The 24,049-nt window shown below is 42.9% G+C and overlaps 1 protein-coding gene across 3 annotated transcripts in view; it reads left to right on the forward strand.

Moving 5' to 3' along the window:
- The window catches only part of srgap3 (SLIT-ROBO Rho GTPase activating protein 3), a 254,657-nt gene that overhangs the window by 158,787 nt on the left and 71,821 nt on the right, over positions 1 to 24,049 (forward strand). For all 3 annotated transcript variants that reach the window (XM_067998977.1, XM_067998976.1, XM_067998978.1), the window contains exon 4: positions 21,828 to 21,890. In XM_067998977.1, coding sequence (XP_067855078.1) covers positions 21,828 to 21,890 — 63 coding nt within the window. The remainder of the gene's footprint in view (positions 1 to 21,827; positions 21,891 to 24,049) is intronic.

The raw sequence follows: 24,049 nt of genomic DNA on the forward strand, positions 1-24,049 counted from the left end.
TATACCCAGTAATACAGTGCGGTATTATTTTGGTATGACAGTAATACCCAGTAATAGAGTGTTATTATTTTTATAGGAGTGTTATACCAGGTAATTCAGCATGTAATAATTTGTATGTGAGAGTTATAACAAGTAATATAGTATGTTATTATTTGTAGTGGAGAGTTTTCCGAGTAATAGGGTGTGTTATTATCTTGATAGGACTGTTATACCCATTAATACAATGTGTTATCATTTGTATAGGAGTGTTATACCCAGTAATACATTGTGTTCTTATTTAAAAAGGAGAGTTATACCCAGTAATACAGTGTGTTATTATTTAAAAGGGAGAGTTATACCCAATAATAGTGTTATTACTGTTTGAGAGTTATACCCAGTAATACAGGATGTTATTATTTGTATAAGAGAATTATACCCTATAATACAGTAGGTTATTATTTGTATAGAACATTTCTACCCATTAGTACAATGTGTTATTTGTATGGGAACGTTATACCCAGTAATACAGTGTGTTATTATTTGTATAAGAAAGTTATACCCAGTGTTTGTATGCAAGTATAATAGTCCTATCAAGATAATAACACACTCTATTACTCGGAAAACTCTCCACTACAAATAATAACATACTATATTACTTGTTATAACTCTCACATACAAATTATTATTTGTGTAGGAGAGTTATACCAAGTAATACAGTGTGTTATTGTTTGTATAGGAAAGTTATACACCGTAACACAGTGTACTAATATTTGGATAGGAGAGTTATACCCAGTAATACAGTGTGGTATTATTTGTATAGGAGTGTAATACCCAGTATTACAGTATTATTATATAAGTAGGGGATTTATACCCAGTAATATGGTGAAATTAACTGTATAGGAGAGTTAGACCCAGTAGTACAGTATGTTATTATTTGTATACGAGCATGAATTCAGTATTACAGTATGGTATTATTTGTGTAGGATTGTTAGACCCAGTAATACAGTGTTATTATTTAAATAGGAAAATTATACCCAGTAATACAGTGTTATTATTTAAATAGGAAAATTATACCCAGTAATACAGTGTGTTATTATTTCTATGAGAGTTATACCCAGTAATACAGTGTGTTATTATGTAAATAGGAGATTTATACAGGGTGTTATTATTTCTATAAGCGAGTTACACCCCGTAATACAATTTGTTATTATTTAAAAAGGAAAATTATACCCAGTGATACACTGAGTTATTATTTAAATGGGAGAGTTATACCCAATAATAGTTTGTTATTATTTGCATAAGTGAGTTATGCCCAGTAATACAGGGTGTTATTATTTGTATAAGCGAGTTATATCCTTTAATACAGTAGGTTATTATTTGCATAGGACAGTTCTACCCACTACTGTAGTGTGTTATTTAAATAGGAGTGTTATATACGGTACTACAGTGAGCTAATATTTGGATAGAAGAGTTATACCCAGTAATAGTGTCTTGTTATTCTATTAGAGTTATACTCCATAATACAGTGAGTTATTAATTATATGAGAGTTAAAGCCAGTAATAGTTATTATGTAAATAGGAGATTTGTATCCAGTAATATGGTGAAATTAATTGGATAGTACAGTTAGACCCAGTAATACAGTGTTATTATTTAAATAGGAGAATTATACCCAGCAATAGAATGTGTTATTATTTCTATAGGAGTGTTATACCCAGTAACACAGTGTGCTATTATTTTTATAGGATCGTAATACCCTGTATTAGAGTGTGTTATTATTTAAATAGGAGAATTATAACCAGTAATCTCCTACACAAGTAATGTGCCATTATTTGTGTAGGAGAGTTATACCAGTAATTCAGTACTTTATTATTTGTATAGTTGAGTTATACCCAGTGATACAGTACGTTCCTTTTTGTATAGGAGAGCTAAACCCAGTAAAATAGTGTGTTATTATTTGCATAGCAGAGTTATACCCTGGAATACAGTGTGTTAATATTTGGATAGAAGAATTATATCCAGTAATACAGTATGTTATTCTTTAAATAGGTGAATTATAACCAGTAATACAGTGTGTTAATCTTTGCATAGTAGAGTTATACCCAGTAATACCATGTGTTAATATTTAAAAAGGAATGTTTTACCCAGTAATACAGTGTGTCATTATTTGTATTGGAGTGTCATACCCGGTAGTAGAGTGTGTAATTATTCGTATAGGATGGTTATACCCAGTAATACAGTGTGTTATTATTTGTATAGGAATGTTATGCCCTCTATTACAGTGTGTTATTATTTACAGCCAGTAATAGTCTATTATTATTTGTATAGTAGAGTTGTAATCACTAATACAGTATGTTATTATTTGTATAGGAGAGTTATACCCAGCAATAGAGTGTGTTATTATTTGTACAGGAGAGTTACGCAACGTAATACAGGGTGTTATAATTTGTATTAGAGTGATATACCCAGTAATGAAGTGTGTTATTTAAATAGGAGAGTTATACCCAGTATTACAGTGTGTTATATTTGTATAGGAGAGTTATACCCAGTAATAGAGTATGTTATTTGTATAGGAGAGTTAAATTCAGTAGTACTGCATGTTATTATTTGTACAGGTGAATGATACCCAGTAATACGGCGTCTTATTATTTAAATAGGCGAGTTATACCCAGTGTCACACTGTGTTATTATCTGTATAGGAGATTTATACTCAGTAAGACAGTGTTATTATTTGTATAGGAGACTTATTCCGAGTAATACGGTATGTTATTATTTGTGTTGGAGCATTATACCCAGTAATACCATGTGATATTATTTGCAAAGCTGAACTATACCCAGTAATGGAGCATGTTATTCTTTAAAAAGGAGAGCTATACCCAGTTTTACAGTATGTTATTATTTGTATAGGAGACTTATACCCAGTAATACAGTATGCTGTTATTTGTATAGAAGGGTTATACCCATTAATACAGCATGTTATTATTTAAATAGGAGAGTTATACCCAGTATTATAGTGTGTTATTATTTGTGTAGGAGAGTTATATCCAGTAGTAAAGTGTTATTATTTGTATAGGAGAATTATACAGAGTAATACAGTGTGATATTATTTGTATCGTAGAGTTATACCCAGTGATATGAACTCATTATTTAAATAGGAGAGTTATACTGAGTAATACAGTGTGTTATTATTTGTAAAAGAGTGTTGTACCCTATAACGTAGGGCTAGAAATTCGGCCGTGTAGCGCATGAAAAATGGGTGCTACAAGGTTCCAAAATGGCGTCCAGAATGCACATGACATGCGTCGGATGCCATCTTGGTAAAGGCGTTTGCACAAACGCAGATAACCAATGCCAGTACCATGTAAAGTAAGAAGAATATGCGTTAGATCAATGTACAACACTGATTTAAAGGGATAGATACCATTTTGGCACTCAATGCTCCAGCCAACGCATTGTCTTAACTATGAACACCTGAACATGTCTTAGCCTGGAGGACTCTTCCCCCCCCCCCCCACCCCCCCCACCCCCCCCACCCAGCACTATTTAAAGGGACCATGCAGGACTTACAGGTTAGTTGCTGGATTATTGCTTCAGGCTGCCGATGCATTTGTACCTATTTTTGGAGGTATCCTATACTTGAATACTAGGACTAGGGGACATAGCCTAAAAATTAGAGCCAGGACTTGCAGGAGTGAAATTAGGCAACGCTTCTACACACAAAGGGTGGTAGAAGTTTGGAACGCTCTTCTGCAAACGGCAGTTGATGCTAGCTAAATTGTGAATCCTAAACCTGAGATTGATAGATTTTTGTTAACCAAAGGTATTAAGGGATATGGGGCTACAGCGGGTATACGGAGTTAGGTCACAGATCAACATGATCTCATTGAATGGCGATACAGGCTCGAGGGGCTAAATCCCACTGCCACTTGCTGCCTCCTGTTATGCGCCACCTTCTCCAGCAAGAAAGCGGGACGTGTGTCGGTGAGTGTCCTGCAGGATGTTTGGGTGATGTACCTGTCATAGTTGAATAGCTGCCAGTGTGTGTGAACTGTCAGTTGTGGGTGTGCAGTTTGCAACAGTGGTAATGTGTGAGGGTGAGAGGAAGCATCTAATTGGAAGACTGGAGTACTGATTGAAAGAGTTTGTTGGTATGTGGGTGGTGAGGGGTGTAGTGCATGGAGCAGTGGATGCGGCTAGTGGTGCAGTTGTAGGAGATGCCACTTGACGGTTGACCTCACTCACCTTGACCACTCGTGTCAAAGCATTGAACTTCTTCCTGCACTGTATCCATGTTCGTGGTGTCATGCGCCTGGCATTGACTTTGTCCCCTGCTGCCTCCCACTGCCATTGGAGCATATCTCTAAAGGGCCTCTGGCCCCCCTGCAGATATGTGGCCCCTCCTGATGTCCACCTCTTGCACCAAGGCCTCTACTGCATCATCAGAGAACCTTGGGGCATGCTCTTTTGCAGGCCTGGTACAAACTCTGATCGGCAGATTGGAGGGGTCTGGCATGCAGATTGGAGGATGTAGGATTTAGTGGTGCAAACCTTTATTCAATGTTTTAACATAACTCAACAGTTTCTAAACATAGAGACGGGACCTGCATCTGTTATTTTACGTGTGCGATGTCTGATCTCTGTTCAGACTCTGTGTGGACCCGTATCTTATTTTTTGCAATTAAGAGGTGCAGCCTGCCTTTAAGAGGTGTGAGCAACTCACACAATATCTGGGTCCCCCTTCTGGTGAGAACACTGAACACCACAGGTAGGCCTGGCTGCTGTGCTGCAATCATGTAAATAAGGAGGCTGCTATCTGCATTGGAACGACCGGGCACGGGTCAATTGCGCACAACGATACCTGCACCTGGATTCGGGGGTTATCAAATTTAACCCCCATTGTGTAATATTATTTATATAGGACAGCTATCCCCAGTAATGCAGAGTCATTATTTGTAAAGGAGAGATAATAAAGTGCGTTATTTTTTGTCTCAGTGAGTTATACTCCGTAAATAGTTTATTATTTCTACAAGAGAGTTTTATCCCATAATACACATGTTATTATTTGTATAGGAGTGCTATACCCAGTAATACAGTGTGTTATTTGTATAGGAGTGCTATGCCCAGTAATACAGTGTGTTATTATTTGTATAGGAGTGCTATGCCCAGTAATACAGTGTGTTATTATTTGTATAGGAGTGCTATGCCCAGTAATACAGTGTGTTATTTGTATAGGAGTGCTATGCCCAGTAATACAGTGTGTTATTATTTGTATAGGAGTGCTATGCCCAGTAATACAGTGTGTTATTTGTATAGGAGTGCTATGCCCAGTAATACAGTGTGTTATTTGTATAGGAGTGCTATGCCCAGTAATACAGTGTGTTATTATTTGTATAGGAGTGCTATGCCCAGTAATACAGTGTGTTATTATTTGTATAGGAGTGCTATGCCCAGTAATACAGTGTGTTATTATTTGTATCGGAGTGCTATGCCCAGTAATACAGTGTGTTATTATTTGTATAGGAGTGCTATGCCCAGTAATACAGTGTGTTATTATTTGTATAGGAGTGCTATGCCCAGTAATACAGTGTGTTATTATTTGTATCGGAGTGCTATGCCCAGTAATACAGTGTGTTATTATTTGTATCGGAGTGCTATGCCCAGTAATACAGTGTGTTATTATTTGTATAGGAGTGCTATGCCCAGTAATACAGTGTGTTATTATTTGTATAGGAGTGCTATGCCCAGTAATACACTGTTGTTATTTATGTAAGAGAGTTACACCCAGCAACACAGTGTGTTATAATTCGTAAAGGTGAGTTACACCCAATATTACAGTGTGTTATTACTTATATAGGAGAGATATACCCAGTAATACAGTGTGTTATTCTTTGTGTAGGAGAGTTATAGTCAGTAATACTGAATGTTATTGTTTGTATGGGAGAGTTCTACCCAGTAACAGTGTTTTATTATATGTGGAGGAGAGTTATACCCAGTAATACAAAGTTATTATTTAATTAGGAGAGTATAGTGTGTGATACAGTATGTTATATTTGTAAAGGAGTGTTATACCCAGTAATATAGTATATTATTATTTATATAGGAGAGCTGTACCAATAATAGTGTTATTTATCTGTATAGGACAGTTATACCCAGTAATAAAGTGTGTAATGATTTGTATAGGAGACTTATAACCAGTAATACAGTATGTTATTATTTATATCAGAGAGTCATACCCCGTAATACAGTGTTGTTATTTGTGTAGTAGAGTTCTACCTAGTGATACAGCATGTTATTATTTGTATAGGAGTGTCATACCCAGTAATACAGTGTGTAATTATTTGTATAGTAGAATTATATCCAGTAATACAAAGTTACTATTTAAATTGAAGAGTTATACCCAGTAGTACTGTATTATTATTTGTATAGGTGAGCTACACCCAGTGATAAAGTGTGTCATGTTTTGTATACGAGATTTATACCCAGTAATATAGTGTTATCATTTTTTGTAGGAGAGTTATACTCAGTAATAAAATGTGTTATTTGTGTTGCAGAGTTATAGAGGGGCTGTATGGCCTACTTCTGCTCCTATTTCTTATGTTCCTATGTTCTTACGTGTTATTATGTGTAGAGGAGAGTTATACGCAGTAATACAGTTTGTTATTCTTTGTATAGGAGAGTCATACCCAGTAATACAGTCTGATATTATTTGTATAGGATGATACCTCCAGTAATACAATGTGCAATTATTCGTATAGCAGTGCTTTACCCAGTAATAAAAAGTTATCATTTAAATAAGAGAGTTATACCCAGTAATACAGTGTGTTATTATTTGTAGAGGAGAGTCATTCTCAGAAATACGGTGTGGTATTATTTTTAGAGGAGAGTTAGATCCAGTAATAAGGTATGGTATTATTTGTATAGGAGTGTTATACCCAGTAATACAGTATGTTATTATTTGTATAGGAGACCTTTACCCAGTAATACAGCATGTCATTATTTGTATAGGAATGTTATAATGTATAGTACAGTGTATTATTATTTATATAGGAGAGCTTCACCCAGTAGTAAAGTGTTATTATTTGTATAGGAGAGTTAGACCCAGAAATACTGTGTTATTATTTACTTAGGAGCGTTATACCCAGTAATACAGTCTGATATTATTTATATAGGAGAGCTTTACCCAATAGTACAATGTTATTATTTGTGTAGGAGAGTTATACCCAGTAATAGTGTCTTATTATTTGTATAGGAATGTCATCCCCAGTAATAGTGTGTTATTATTTAAGTAGGAGACTCATACCCCGTAATAGTGTGTTATTATTTGTGTAAGGGAGTTATACCCAGTAATAGTGTGCAATTATTTGTATAGGGTAGCTGTACGCAGTAATACAAAGTTATTACTTATATGGGAGAGTTATACCCAGTAATTAAATGTTATTATTTGTAAAGGTGAGTTATACCCAGTAATACTGCATGTTATTATTTAAATTGGAGAGTTATACCCAGTATTACAGTGTGTTATTATTTATATAGGAATATTGTACCCAGTAAAACAGTGTGTTATAATTTGTATAGGAATGTTATACCCAGTCATACATGTACGCTATTGTTTGTGTAGGATTGTTATAGCCAGTAATGCTGTGTATTATTATTTGTATAGGAATTTTATATCCAGCTATATTCAGTGTGTAATTGTTTGTATAGAGTTATACCCAGTAATACAAAGTTATTATTCAAAGGTGAGTGTTATACGTAGTATACAGTGTGTTATGATTCGTATAGGACAGTTGTACCCAGTAGTACAGTGCATTATTATCTATATAGGAGAACTTTACCCAGTAGTTCAGTGTTACTATTTGTGCAGGAGTGTTATACCCAGTAATACAGTGTATTGTAATTTGTAGAGGAGAGTTATACTCAGTAATACAGAATGCTATTAATTGTATAGGAGAGTTATACCCAGTAAAACAGTGTGTCATTATTTGTATAGGAGACATCTACCCGGTAATATAGTGTGTCATTATTTGTGTAGGAGAGTTATACCCAGTAATATAGTGTGTTATGACTTGTATCGGAATGTTATACCCAGTAATACAGTTTGTTATTTGTGTGGGAGTTATAGCCAGTATTACCATGTATTATTATTTGTATAGGAATTTTATACCCAGTAATTCAGTGTTATTACTTCTATAGGAGAGTTATACCCAGTAATACTGTGTGTAATTATTTGTATAGGAATGTTGTGCCCAGTAATATAGTATGTAATGATTTGTATAGTAGAGTTATACCCTGTAATACAAAGTTAAGTATAAAATAAGTTAAATAAGGAGAGTTCTACCGAGTAATACTGTGTTATTATTTGTAAAGGAGTGTTATATCCAGTAATACAGAAGTATTATTATTTATATAGGCGAGCTATACCCAGTAAGACAGTGTTATTATTTATCTAAGAATGTTATACCCAGTAATACAATGTGTGATTATTTGTATAGTAGCGTTATACCCAGTAATAGTGTGTTATGACTTGTATAGGAATTTTATACCCAGTAATACAGTGTGTAATTATTTTATAGTAGAGTTATACCTAGTAATACAAAGTTATTATTTTAATAGGAGAGTTATACCAAGTAATACAGTGTGTTATTATTTGTATAGGTGAGTTATACTCGGTGGTCTGGTAGAGGTCTTTAAGATTATGAAAGGGTTTGATAAGGTAGACGTGGAGAAGATGTTTCCACTTGCGGGGGAGACCAGAACTAAGGGCCATAAATATAAGATAGTCGCTAATAAATCCAATAGAGAATTCAGGAGAAACTTCTTTACCCAGAGTGGTTAGAATGTGGAACTCGCTACGACAAGGAACAGTTGAGGCGACTTAGCATCGATGCATTTAAGGGGAAGCTAGATAAACACAGGAGGGAGAAAGGAATGGAAGGATATGCTGATAGGGTTAGATGAATTAGGGAGGGAGGAGGCCTGTGTGGAACATAAACACCAGCATGGACCTGTTGGGCCGAATGGCCTGTTTCTGTGCTGTACATTCTGTGTAATTCTGTGTAATACAGTGTGTTATTGTTTGTATAGAAGAGTTATACCTAGTCATACAGTTTGTTATTATTTGTGTAGGAGAGTTATACCCACTAATACAGTGTGTTATTGTTTGTATAGTGCTATGCCACTCTATTTGGCTTCGTTTCAGCTGGTGTGCATAGGAACCTCCACTTCCTCTTTTGCATATTGATCAAAGAAATTGTGGGCAGTAGCTAGAAATGAAGGAGGCACCGCACTGGCACAATGGATTAATGTACTGCCTGTTGTGGTACAGGCCAGCAAAACCCAAGTCAATCTCTGGTCTGTAATAAGATAGCTAATCATAGCTGGCTTGTGAGTTCAGGTGCTATAATTAGCCACTAGTTTCAGGGTTCCCACTCCTGATTGCTGTCCAATGATCCCTGTGTGGATGTCAGGTGAGGACAGGATCAGGCTCAGCTGTGCTGCCTCCTCCAAACCCCTCGGTCGAATAGCCTCATTGTCCAGGCTGCCGCTTGAAGAACGGCCACTTGTTGGATGGATTGGTGGGCAGCTGCTGCCCGGGTAACCTTATCCTAGCATGAGTCAGAGTCTGAGTGATGGTGAGCTACACTTTTCAGTAGGATTCCAATCACTGCTCATTTGCTCGATGTTGGTGTCCTTATAAGAACTGAATGGTGATTAGAATTTGCAGTCTAAGTGTGCCACTGGGTAGGACCAAGGCACAAGCCTCTGTGTCTTACCTGTCAGCTTGCCGACTCCCTCCCTGCTGTACCCTTGTGGACTCCCACTCCCTGAGAGATATTACTCTTCCTTAGAGCCTGTGCTGCGGAGCATTGCGCTGAGCTTCCTTCAGCAGGCTCCTCAATGGCAATCTAATAGATTGGTTTAACACCAGTCATGTGGTGACAAAAAGTTGTAAGCCAGGGGTATATATGGTGTGCCGCATCCGACATGCTGGCATTTGGCCTAGGCCACGTTATTTGGACACACTGGGGTAGAAATTGGTATGCGTTTCACCTGGTGTTTGGCTGTAAACTGGGTGCGGTGTATACAATTTCTGGGCCCATTTCCTGCACTTAATCTGAACCGGCAGCATGCCCGCCACCATATTGGTCCTCGCTGTTTTTAGGCCTCCCTGGCGGCTGCCTGAATTTAGCATTGGCTTAATTTAAATATACAAAGAAGGGTGCTGCACCTGTTTCAGCAACCTGCTGCAAAATGCATGAAAATCTAGGTGGAGCATACACCGTGCAAGCTCTGATTAGTTTTTACACTTCTAATGTGACCTAGACAGCGGTCCTTAAAGGGACGGCTAGAGGCCACTGAAGAAACAGTCGGGAAATGGCGCTTCTCCCGGATCCACAGCACTACTGCAGCCCGCTGCTAGCCCATGCTCAGCCCTCCTGATTTTCCAACACCCTCCTCCCAGGACTTACCAGCGATGTAGCAGGCCCAAATTTGATCCCCGACGTTGGGCGCGCTGCCTCTGGATAAGACTTGGGTCCCAGCCACAAATTCTGCGAGATCCAGAACGAGGAGTCAACAGTTGAGACGGGGGCATCGGTTTGATGTCCCAACGAACCATTCTGGGTCCTCTGACAATGGACTGTTATAACTAGTTTCATACAGTGATGCTCATATGCAAAAGATAATGAGGGTTATATTGGATAACCCCCGAAAACAGGTGCTAGTGTCGCGGTGCGTGATAAACCCGCACCTGGTCGTTGAGATGCAGGCAGCATGTAACATATGTGCTGCCCGGTGATTTACCTGATTGCTAGTCCAGCCAGCGCTATCTGTGCTGTTGAGTGGCTGCTCACCAGCAGGGGGCCCAGATATCATGAGTGGCTCGTACCACTTGAAGGCAGCCTGCACCTCTTAAAGGGGAGGTGCAGTGTGGCTGCAGGAAGTGGTGGAAGTCAATTGGAAAGTGAATCTGTGCTGCAATATAGTGCAGCATGGTGATGATGGGACCTCTGGAATTTTTAATGAGCAACAACTGGGCTGCTGAACGTTTGCAAGACTCTGATATTTCCAAAATATAAGATATGGGTCGGAATGGAGATCAGACGTCACACATGTAAAACACAGATGCAGGTCCCGTCCCTATGTTTACAAACTGTTGAGTTATTTTAAGACATTGAATAAAGGTTACGCACTACTAAATCCCATGTCCATCAATCTGCACGCCAGACCTCACCAATCTGCCAATCTGAGTTTGTACCAGGCCTTAGAGAGAGTGTGCACCAAGGTTCTCTGTTGATGCACTAGTGGCCTTGGTGCAAGAGGTGGGCGGAAGGAGGGGCAGTGGGGCAAGAGGCCATCCAGACATATGCTGCCAAGGCAGTGGGAGGCAGTAGGAGACGAAGTCAGTGCCACAAACATAGATGAAGTGCAGGAAGAAGTTCAATGCTTTGACACGAGTGGTCAAGGTGAGTGAGGTCAACTGTCAAGTGGCGTCTCCTACCAACTGCACCACTAGCCGCATCCATTGCTCCACGTACTACACCCCCCATCACCATCACCCACATACCAACAAACTCTTTCAATCAGTACTCAATTCTTCCAATTAGATGCTTCTCTCACCCTCACACATTGCCACTGTTGCAAACTGCATACCCGCAACTCACAGGTCACACACACTGACAGCTATTGAACCATGACTGGTACATCACCCAGATATCCTGCAGGAGACTCACTGACACACGTCCTGATTTCTTGCTGGAGAAGGTGACGCATAACAGGAAGCAGCAAGTGGCACTGGCTCCATGGATCATGAACCTGCTGTTCTCTCTCAGGGTGACAGCATTCCTGTCCCACCCCTGCCACTCCGCCAGTGCCCTTGCTGTTGCCTGTCAGCTAGCCAGTCCACTCCCTGTAGAGTATTGAAACCTTATTATAGGAAGATAGGAACAGGAGTGGGCCATTTAACCCCTCGAGCCTGTTTCGCCATTCAATGAGATCATGGTTGATCTGTGACCTAACGCCATATACCCGCCTTAGCCCCATATCCCTTAATGCCTATCAATCTCAGACTTAAAATTAACAATTAAGCTAGCATTGACTGCCATTTACAGAAGAGTGTTCCAAACTTCTACCACCCTTTGCGTGTATAATTGTTTTCTAACTTCACTCCTGCAAGTCCTGGCTCTAATTTTTAGACTATGTCCCCTAGTCCTAGTATTCAAGTATAGGAGACCTCCAAAAACAGGTATAAATGCATCAACAGCCAGAAGCAATAATCCAGCAACAAACCTGTAAATCCTGCATTGTCCTTTTAAATAGCGCTGGGGGCAGGGTCCTCCCTGCTGTGTAAGCCCGTTCAGCTGTGCGAGGTTAAGACGGTGCGTTGGTTGGAGCATTGAGTTTCAAAATTGCATCTGTCCCTTTAAATCAGTATTGCGCATATTCTTCCTACTTTACATGCTGCTGGCGTTCATTATCTGTGCATGCACGAATGCCTTTGTCAATCTGGCGTCCGGCGCATGTCATGCTAGAAGTGTGCACGTGCATTCCGGATGCCATTTTGGGTCCTTAGGAGTCTGCGTAGCACCCACATATCGGGCGCAACACGGCCCAGTTTAGAGCCCAATGTGTGAGCTCTTAAAAAGGAAAAGTTGAATAAATTGAGGACCTACCTTGTAAAGAATAAGAAAGAACTTGCATTTATGTAGAGCCTTTCACGACCTCCGGACGTCCCAAAGCGCTTTACAGCCAATTAAGTACTTTCTGAAGTGTAGTCACTTGTGCACACAGCAAGGTCCCACAAACAGCAATCAGATAAATGACCAGATAATCTGTTTTATCGATGTTGATTGAAGGATAAATATTGGTCAGGACATCGGGGAGAATTCTCTGCTCTTCTTTGAAATGGTACCATGGGATCTTTTACATCCACCTGAGAGGGCAGACGGGGCCTCGGTTTAACGTCTCATCCAAAAGACGACACCTCCAACTGTGCAGCATTTCCTCGGTACATCACTGGAGTGTCAGCCTGGATTATGTGCTCAAGTCTCTGGAGTGGAGCTTGAACCCACGACCTTCTGACTCAGGAAAGAGCCACGGCTGACACTAGATTTACATGTGGAATAACAGAGGGATGCTGTAGACGCATATGGAGTTGGGGGCTAATGGTGTACGTTGCTGTTGAAGAAGCTGTGGAGGAGTGCGGCCTACAGCCTGGAGTTTGAGTTTGGCTGTTGTAGGTAGCTCCAGGTTCACGTGGTGGCTCATTGCATTTGGTTGGGTAGCCGCATGGGCAGCATCACTGGTGGTCACAATCCCATCCTCACTTGACATCCAAATGCACACACTTTCCAGCAGGGGTTACTGGAGAGTGATCAAGAGCAGGAGCCTAAGCTGGTCGCATCCCTTGATGCCCAGCTGTGGTTAAGCCTCAAGACTGAGCTGGATAGATCTTTGGACTCTAAGGAAATCAAGGGATATGGGAATAGGGCGGGAAAGTGGAGTTAAGGTAGAAAAACATCTATGATCTTATTGAATGGCGGAGCAGGCTCGAGGGGCCGTATGGCCTACTCCTGCTCCTATTTCTTATGTTCTTATGTAAGCCAATTCCAGCATGTCCACTGCTGCTGTGGAGATGAGCTAACTAAGTACAGGCCGCAAATCGAACCTGTTCATTTCTGGTCTGTTTGGCTCAATATCACGCCATGGCTGGACCACTTACCCGTGAGGCAATCGAGGGAGAGTCTGCTATTTGATTAATGGATTCAGTCATCGACTTCAGTACATTACTTTTGTGACTGCATTAGGTTCTGCTCTGATTTCCATTCTTTGTCCATTAGACAGAATGAAAAGCAGTGTACGGTATTCTGTGAACATGAGACTGGGGTCCCAAGGTGGCCATTAAGACAGCTTTTACTCCACCACTAGTGTGTGTGTGTGTGTGTGTGTGTGTGTATGTTAGTGTGTGTGTGTATGTTTGTGTGTGTGTATGTTTGTGTGTGTGTGTATGTTTGTGTGTGTGTGTATGTTTGTGTGTGTGTGTATGTTAGTGTGTGTGTGTATGTTTGTGTGTGTGTGTATGTTTGTGTGTGTGTGTATGTTTGTGTGTGTGTGTGTATGTTTGTGTGTGTGTGTGTATGTTAGTGTGTGTGTGTGATGTGGACACAACATTCACCTGAGGAAGGAGGAAGCCTCCGAAAGCTTGTGAATTTCAAATAAAATTGTTGGACTATAACTTGGTGTTGTAAAATTGTTTACATGTGTGTGTGTGTGTGTATGTTAGTGTGTGTGTGTATGTTAGTGTGTGTGTGTATGTTAGTGTGTGTGTGTGTATGTTTGTGTGTGTGTATGTTAGTGTGTGTGTATGTTAGTGTGTGTATGTTTTTGTATGTGTATGTTAGTGTTTGTGTGTGTGATACGGATCAGCCATGATCTAATTGACTGGCGGAACAGGCTCGAAGGGCTGAATGCTCTACCCCTGTTCCTATATGTGTGTGTGTGTGTGTGTGTGTGTGTGAATCTTGGGTGAGGTCCAGGTTAGGCTCAGATGCAGTGCTCTCCACAGTTGAACAGGCTGCTAACACTCGCCGTCAAGACTCACACATGAAGAATGGCTACTTGGGTCAGGTACCAGAGCATGAGTCAACACCTATAGGAGAGGAGAGGAGAATTGGCAGCAATACCAGGAAAGAAAAGTTGAATACAAGGAAATAGCTCAGCCAGTGACGAGCTACATTCACCAACAGTGGCTCATTCCAGGGCGGTTCGGGGAGGGCCATTAATTCATTCAACATGGCAGCCCCCCATCCTAGCCAATCAAAACTCTTAAAATCCAATCAAAGAGCTGTGTGTACAGATGGGTGTGTTTGTGTCTTGCTATATGAAGATGATCCCACTCAGAATTTTAAAAGAATTCAGTGGAGAGGAGGCCATTTCAACATCATCAGACAGCTTGCTTAACAACATTGCTTCAAGGCAGTAATAGTAATGAAGCTTATTCTATCAAAGTATTATGGTAATTCCTGGCCCTGAGGGTCTCATTACCATTCCTTGCTCTACTTGGGTTGGTAATGTGCACTGCGGGGTCACTAATGACCCTGGTGCCTAATGGAAATTATATTACTGCTATAATGCAGCCTGCGTTTCAAAGGTTGCCCATCATGAACGGCTCAGATTGGAGAAGGAGTTTACAGCACAAACAATGTTCTGGAAGGGAGATAGCAGAAGACCGGATGGTGCAGTGAGTTGGGAAACAATGCCATTATCAGCTGAGCTCTGGATTTGAATCGAGCTATGGAACTCACCCAGCCTGCTGTAAGAGTCCCGTGTGAAAAGAGTTCAGTGCAGTCATTACCCCGTTTCAAGTGGGCAGTGGACCCAAAGCACTGCCTCGAATTGGACATTAACTGGGAATCTCACTCAGAGAGGGCTGATGTGGGAAGGGGGGATAATGTCACACTGGTGCAATGGGGGCGGGGGGGGGGGAAACATTTCTGAGGTCAGGCCCAAGGGACATTGGAGTGACAGCTACCTGTTATACCTGGCTTGGGAGTGTTTGATGGGATAGTGTAGAGGGAACTTTACTCTGTATCTAACTCGTCCTGGACCTGCCCTGGGAGTGTTTGATGGGACGGTGTAGAGGGAGCTTTACCCTATATCTAACCCTTCCTGGTCCTGACCTGATCTTGAATTCTGACACTTGTCACTGGCACTGGGTGCCTGAAATGGAAAGTGTTTCTATTCCTCGGGCCTGACATCCCTCACCTTGATGAGTGCAAAATTCCCGTTAGAAAGGAAACAAGAGAATTTGAAATGTTGTCAAACTGCGTTGTCCGCCTCTGCGTGGCTAATATTCGATTTTAATATTATGGGATATTGCAGCTGCAGGCATTCATCTGGCAAGTAATGACAGTTCTGACCTTCCACCACAACTGAACTGTTTGCGATTGGAAGTCAGATTCAGCTCGCGTTCTGGCACTCGGTTTGTGTAGTTATCAGCCTGGATTGGCGCCTGTGAGATTCAATTTGGTTGCAAGATAATGCACTGGAATTTAATTATCCCATGTTAAGCATCGTTGAAGCAAAGAATAATCTAAAGCTATTGGGAAAGAAGTACGTTATAGATCCAATACCCCTCCCCTCAAACTCACCACCCCCCCTCCCCCCCCACCAGTGCATTTACTTCATGACAGATTGGAAGGAAAATGAGGGATGAATTGAACCAGGTACTAGTGATGTGATACTGAGCTTGTTGTCTCACGTTTGCTTAGTTTGTCAAGACACTGTCCAGGCACACACACATGGAATGGTCACTTAGGTGAGATACTGGAGGACGGTCAGTGTCTGGGGGACCCCATGGATCAGGGGCTTTCAACTCAATGGGGCAGAAAATTCAGAGAAAAAACCCTTTTATTTCTTTGACTCTCCCTTGCTGCACACTGAGTTCAAGTACATCTATCAGGTTAATACCTAGAGACTAAAAATGGCTGGAAATTAATTACATTCCACTGAAGGGTGTCTGTCTCTCAGCCTTAGTCTGAACCAAACTAGGATCATCAACTTGCTGAGAACTTCAGTTTTAGTTTAGAACTGCACAGATCCTAATTTATATGTTTGAATGTGTATGTGTGAGTCTGTGTGTTTGTGCATCAGACTGTGTGTGTACATTTGAGTGTGTGTACGTTTGAGTATGTATGTGTGAGTCTGTGTGTATACGTTTGAGTGTATATGCGTGAGTCTGTGTGTGTACATTGGAGTGTGTATGTGTGAGTCTGTGTGTATACATTTGAGTGAGTGTGTGTGTTCTATACATGTGTGTCCGTGTGTGTGTACATGAGTGTGTATGTGTGTACATTGTGTTTCTGGGGGGAAGTGGCTGTGTTTCTGGAGGGGTGTGTATGTGCTTGCATGTGTGCGTACATGTGGGGAGGTTGCTAGGGAAGTGTTCACTGGCTGCCAAAAAGAGAAAAAAAGAACTTGCATTTCTATAGGACCTTTCATGACCTCAGGACGTCCCAAAATGCTTTACAGCCAATGAAGTACTTTTGAAGTGTAGTCACTGTTGTTATGTAGGAAACGTCAGAGCAAGGGTGACCACCGGCTCAATTTTGAAGCGGTGTCTTGCTCTTAGTGCTTGAAGAATGAGTTCAACGAAGAGTCAGATGTTCTCATTTATGACAAACACAGTTAATCACTAGTTTAATCTGAGCACTTTCTGCAAAGATCTGACTAACCCAGAAGTGAAGGGGCCAGTCAAAATGGACCTGCAGTAATTCTACGGAGCCACTTATTAAGCTACTAACTGTGTAGTTATTGAGCTCAAGCCTACAAACGTTAGCTGATTCCCCCGTCTAGCACACCTGTCACTGATGCTTTTAGTTCTGATTTTTTTTTTATGTATAAATTATGGGAGTCTGTATTGGAACAATTATTTGCATGAACACTCCTTGGTGTCTCTTTTCTACAGCTTAGCACAACTGAAAATATACCTAACCCTGATTTTATGATCAAGAGTTTTTCAGAAATTACAAATGTACCTCAAATAATTGTTCCAATACAGGCTCCCATAATTTATATATTTAAAAAAATCAGAACTAAAAGCATCAGTGACAGGTGTGCTAGACGGGGGAATCAGCTAACGTTTGTAGGCTTGAGCTCAATAACTACACAGTTAGTAGCTTAACAAGTGGCTCCGTAGAATTACTGCAGGTCCATTTTGACTGGAGGTGTGTGTTGGACATACACAGGAAATACAGCAATTAGTATTTGCCATATTTGGGATGTTCTATAAACTCACGGTATTTTTAAATGTGGCCCCATGCACCTTGCTGAGTTCGCACAGATATTTAGACTCAAAACATCCTGGATTGATAAATGTTAAACAGTTAGAAAATCAAATAAGTAGGAGAGGTATAGTCCAAAGCCACACACCTGTCAGAGCCTCTCTGCACCTGATTTTGGTGCCCTGACTAAAAGCATGGCCCCTTAACATTTGATGGCATTACCATCACCGAATCCCCCACCATCAACATCCTGGGTGTCACCATTGACCAGAAACTCAACTGGACCAGCCACATAAATGCCATGGCCACTAGAGCAGGTCAGAGGCTGGGTATTCTGCGGCGAGTGACTCACCTCCTGACTCCCCAAAGCCTTTCAGGAGTGTGATGGAATAATCTGCACTTGCCGGGATGAGTGCAGCTCCAACAACACTCAAGAAGCTCGACATCATCCAGGACAAAGCAGCCCGCTTGATTGGCAGCCCATCCATCACCTTAAGACCATAAGAGATAGGAGCAGGAGTAGGCCATTTGGCCCTTCAAGCCTGCTCCGCCATTTAATGAGATCATGGCTGATCTGATTTTTACCTCAACTCCACTTTCCTGCCTTTTCCCCAAATCCTTTGACTCCCTTGCTGATCAAAAATTTGTCTAACTCAGCCTTGAATGTATTCAATGACTCAGCCTCCACAGCTTTTTGGGGTAAAGAATTCCAAAGATTCAAGACCCTCTGGGAGAAGAAATTCCTCCTCATTTCCATCTTAAGCGTGCGACCCCTTATTCTGAGACTATGCCCCCTAGTTTTAGATTCCCCCATGAGTGAATCTAAACATCCACTCCCTCCACCACTGGCGCACTGTGGCTGCGGTGTGTACCATCTACAGGATGCACTTCTGCAACTCGCCAAGGCTTCTCCGACAGCACCTCCCAAACCCTCTATCTCTACCACCTAGAAGGACAAGGGCAAGAGGCGCAGCACATCACCTCCAAGTTCCCCTCCAAGTCACACACCATCCTGTCTTAAGACATATATCACCGTTCCTTCATCGTCACTGGGTCAAAATCCTGGAACTCCCTACTTAACAGCACTGTGGGAGAACCTTCACCACATGGACTACAGTGGTTCAAGAAAAAGGCCCACCACGACCTTCTCAAGGGTAACTAGAGATGGGCAATAAATGCCGGCCTCGCAGCGATTTCCCCCCCCCCCCCCCACCCCGCTACTGCAGGTCTGGCAGCTGGTCTCATGGCTGGAGACCAGTGACCAGAAGGCCTCCCAGACCCAAAAATCCAGTTGGGGACTTTTTAAACAAATGGAGAAATCCTCTCATCGATCCCACCATCCCAGAGAGGGGCTGCACTTGAAGGATGCACGAACTGGCGATAAGACCACAGCACTGTCGCCCGTGCTCCCTTTGAGCGTGGCTCCATTTGGGGAGCGTGGGATTGGTGAATTTACCCAAAGGTGTCTCCAATTGGATTCTGGGCAAGGTGAAAGATGATGCCCTGAGCTTCTCATTCTGCAGGCAGGAAATTAGGAAACTGGATTGGGCCATGGTGTATGCCATCTCGTGGTTACATTTAGTAACTGCCTGTGTTATACGGCATTAATTCAATCATACCATGCCAATAGCAGCTCGAATGCCTGTTAATAACGTGCTGATCACAAGGTCACTACATAATTACGGATGAGGAAGGCCATTTGGCCCATCTTAGTTCATTCTGCATGACCTAATACTCCCCCCATTGCAGCATCCAATTATTTCTTAAATGATTTCATGGCTTTCACCTCCGCTACTCTATCCAGGAGGTCATTTCATGCGTCAATCACTCTTTGCATAAATAAGAACTTTCTAATATCTGTCCTAAATTTACCTTTTACTATCATGTACCCATTTTTAACATCACTTCTCGGACATCTCCTTTCCAGGCTGAAAAGCCCAAGTCTCTCCAATCTTTCTCATAATCACTGGGGATCAGTCTGGTGGCTCTTCTCTGCACTGCCCCCAACATTTGAACATCTCCCTGTGTCCCGGTGACCAGAACTGGACACAGTGCTCAAGGTGAGTCTGACTAGAACTGGACACAGTGTTCAAGGTGCAGTCTGACCAGAACTGGACACAGTGCTCAAGGTGCAGTCTGACCAGAACTGGACACAGTGTTCAAGGTGCAGTCTGACCAGAACTGGACACAGTGTTCAAGGTGCAGTCTGACCAGAACTGGACACAGTGCTCAAGGTGCAGTCTGACCAGAACTGGACACAGTGTTCAAGGTGCAGTCTGACCAGAACTGGACACAGTGCTCAAGGTGCAGTCTGACCAGAACTGGACACAGTGCTCAAGGTGCAGTCTGACCAGAACTGGACACAGTGTTCAAGGTGCAGCCTGACCAGAACTGGACACAGTGTTCAAGGTGCAGTCTGACCAGAACTGGACACAGTGCTCAAGGTGCAGCCTGACCAGAACTGGACACAGTGCTCAAGGTGCAGTGTGACCAGAACGGGACACAGTACTCAAGGTGCAGTCTGACCAGAATAGGACACAGTGCTCAAGGTGCAGTCTGACCAGAACTGGACACAGTGTTCAAGGTGCAGCCTGACCAGAACTGGACACAGTGCTCAAGGTGCAGTGTGACCAGAACGGGACACAGTACTCAAGGTGCAGTCTGACCAGAATAGGACACAGTGCTCAAGGTGCAGCCTGACCAGAACTGGACACAGTGCTCAAGGTGCAGTCTGACCAGAACTGGACACAGTGCTCAAGGTGCTGATCAGAACTGGACACAGTGCTCAAGGTGCGGTCTGACCAGAACTGGACACAGTGTTCAAGGTGCGGTCTGACCAGGACTGGACACAGTGCTCAAGGTGCAGTCTGACCAGAACTGGACACAGTGCTCAAGGTGCGGTCTGACCAGGACTGGACACAGTGCTCAAGGTGCAGTCTGACCAGGACTGGACACAGTGCTCAAAGTGCAGTCTGACCAGAACTGGACACAGTGCTCAAGGTGCAGTCTGACCAGAACTGGACACAGTGCTCAAGGTGCAGTCTGACCAGAGCCCTGTACAGTTCGATCGTTACCTTTTCTGACTTGTATTTTACCGTTCCATCTGTATAGTTCAACATCCTGTTGGCTTTGTTGATTGCTGCTCTGCATTGGCTGGACATTTTGAGAATTGAGTCTTGGTGTGATCTAATTGAGGATTTAAAATGATAAAGGGATTTGATAGGGTAGATACAGAGAAACTATTTCCTCTGGTTGGGGAATCCAAAACAAGAGGGTGTAATCTTAAAATTAGAGCTGGGCCATTTAGGAGTGAAATCAGGAAGCACTTTTCCACTCTCCCTCCCAAAAGGCTGTTGATGCTGGGTCAATTGCAGCTTTCAAGACTGAGATCGATAGATTTTTGTAGGGTAAAGGGATCAAGGGCTATGGAGCCGAGACAGGTAAAATCAGGTTGAGGTTCAGATCAGCCATGATCTGATTGAATGGCAGAACATGCTCGAGGGGCTGAATGGCCTACTCCTGTTCCTATAATAAGACTCCCAGGCCTCTTTCAACTCCAGTCTTAGCTATTTTAACATCATTCATGGAGTATGTGTGCTCCCCATCTTTTCTTCCTCAATGCAGCACTTTTCACTTATCTGCATTAAATCTCATCCACCATTGTTCTGCTCATTTACATATCTTGTCCAACTCATTTGGTGATTTCAGAGCTGCTTCTGGTTCCTAGGTGTCTGTATCTCTGGTTCCTGGGATTCTGGTTCCCTAGTCTCACTGTTTTTTTGGTGTCACTGGTTCCCTGTGCCTCTGGTTCCCCGCGTCCCCGGTTCCCCCTGTGCCTGTGTCCTTGGCTCCCCGTGCTCCTGGTTTCCCGGTGTCCCTCGTGTTACTGATTACTGTTATAAGAGTGACAATTTCCCCACACTGTTGCCAGTGTCCCTGTTTGGTTATGGTGTTGCCGATTGCCATCGGTTAGAGTTTTTTCTCTCAGGATTAGGAGATATAAAATTTTCAAACACCAGGATTGCAGGGAGGGCTGTGTGGATCTAACATCCTATTCTTTGTGTTCACAGAGCAAGGACATTGGCCAGCAGATGCACGAGGAGCTGCTGAAGGTGACCAATGAGCTGTACACCGTGAGTATCAGCTGTTAGTTTTGGCAACACCAAACTCTTCCATGGTGCTCATCATGTCTGAGTTACCTTTCTACACCGGTTATTTCCCTTGTTGGTTTCTGGTGAATGTTTGGTGCTCCTCAAGGTGACGAGGAATGAAACACATCCCCATTTAAGACACTATCAGCCTGATCCATTACCAGGACAGTAACAGCACGGGTTAGATACAGAGTAAATCTCCCTCTACACTGTCCCATCAAACACTCCCAGGGCAGGTACAGCATGGGTTAGATACAGAGTAAATCTCCCTCTACACTGTCCCATCAAACACTCCCAGGGCAGGTACAGCACGGGTTAGATACAGAGTAAAGCTCCCTCTACATTGTCCCATCAAACACTCCCAGGGCAGGTACAGCACGGGTTAGATACTGTGTAAATCTCTCTCTACACTGTCCTATCAGCCTCCTCTCCCGACACACAATCCTCCCCCTCCCCACCTCCTCTCCCATTCCCCAGCCTCCTCTCCCAGACCCCATCCTCCTATTCTTCCGCCCAGACCCTTGATCCTGCCTTCCCCGACCCCCGATCCTGGACCCAACCCTTGGACCCACTTACCTGGGGCCCCCTGCCATGCTAGTAGTGGACCGATCTTGCACTCCTCTTCATCAGCTCCACAATAATGAGGCCAGAGGCCCAATTTCAGGGGTTCCTCAGGCTTCAACATTCAGGAGCTGGGAATGATCTCTGCACCCCCGCGCGCCCGAAGATAGTTGCGTCCGAATTTCTTGGCTATTGTCTCCATTCATTAAATTGCTAACAGGCACTAAGGCACTATAGCCTTAAAGCCAGCTCTCGGTGAACACAAACACAAGACGTGGAAGATTTTTTTTAAAATTAAAAACATTTAGCATGAAGTAAATCTTGAAGGTGATGGAAGTATATAAAGCTGTGATGAAGTTGCCATCTCGATAGATTGAAGGTTGTTGGACTGTAATCTCAGTCCAGGGTCAATTGAAAAGAAACTCCTCAAAAAAAAATCCAGCCAACGTATTAATAACCAGATCCTGTCATCTCAAATAGAAATGATATCCCAGAGTTTCAGATAGAATATTGATCCGAATGATCAGCCCAGTCAGTCAGAATGGCTATACTGAGAAAGGAGGGCAATGTTATCACTGGGATTGCAGTTAAGTGTTAACAGTGGACGTGCAACAGTCTCATACTGGGTCCACGCAGGCAGCGGGCGCAGGGGTGGAAAATCGACCGTCCAGCCTCACACGGCAGGGGCAGTGTTAACTCTCCCCGATTGGCAGGAAAAAAGCGGAGGAGAAGATAAAATGGAGAGGCACCATTTCCCCCTCCGTTCCCGCCGATTCCCCAATTTAACGCCGTTGGTTTTGGCGACAGATGAGGCTCCTACTGGAGTCTGGAGGAGCCTCATTAATAAACGGAAATCAGGGTCAATGGCACTTCAACCCGCTCCTGAACAACGGTGCCTGCTGTGGCGGTCCCACCAGGTAAAGCTGCCAGGAAGCCAGCGAGCCCGCTGAAGGTGAGTTAAAATAAATAGGAGTGCTCCTCCGGGCCCCATATGGAAAGTCTGGGCTTCTGCTCCCTTGGGCTCCAACAACAACCCCCTCCACCCCATCCCCTGCTGCAAGACTCCTGCAACACCTCCACCCCCGGACTTAACGGTCTGACAGCAGCCTTCTCCTGATGCCAGCAGATGAACTTCATCCTCCCCCCACCCCCCCTCCCCGAACTTCATCCTCCCCCCATCATCCTCCCCATGAGGATGGGGGGGGGGAATGAAGATGGGGGAGGATGAAGCCCCTCCCAATCTCTGTAACCTCCTCCAGCCCTACGACCCTCCGGGATCTCTGCACTCCTCCAATTCTGGCCTCTTGAGCATTCCCGATTTTAATTGCTCCACCGTTGGCGGCTGTGCCTTCAGCTGCCTAGGCTCTAAACTCTGGAGTTTCCTCCCTAAACCTCTCCGCATTTCTACCTCTCCATCCTCCATTAAGATGCTTCTTAAAACCTACCTCTTTGACCGAACTTTTGGTTACCTGTCCTACTATCTCTTTATGTGGCTTGGTGTCAAATTTTGCCTGATTACGCTCCTGTGAAGCACCTTGGGATGTTTTACCATGTTTAAAGGCACTATATAAATGCAAGTT

Source organism: Heptranchias perlo, chromosome 17, assembly GCF_035084215.1.
Source record: "Heptranchias perlo isolate sHepPer1 chromosome 17, sHepPer1.hap1, whole genome shotgun sequence".
Taxonomy (NCBI): Eukaryota; Metazoa; Chordata; class Chondrichthyes; order Hexanchiformes; family Hexanchidae; genus Heptranchias; species Heptranchias perlo.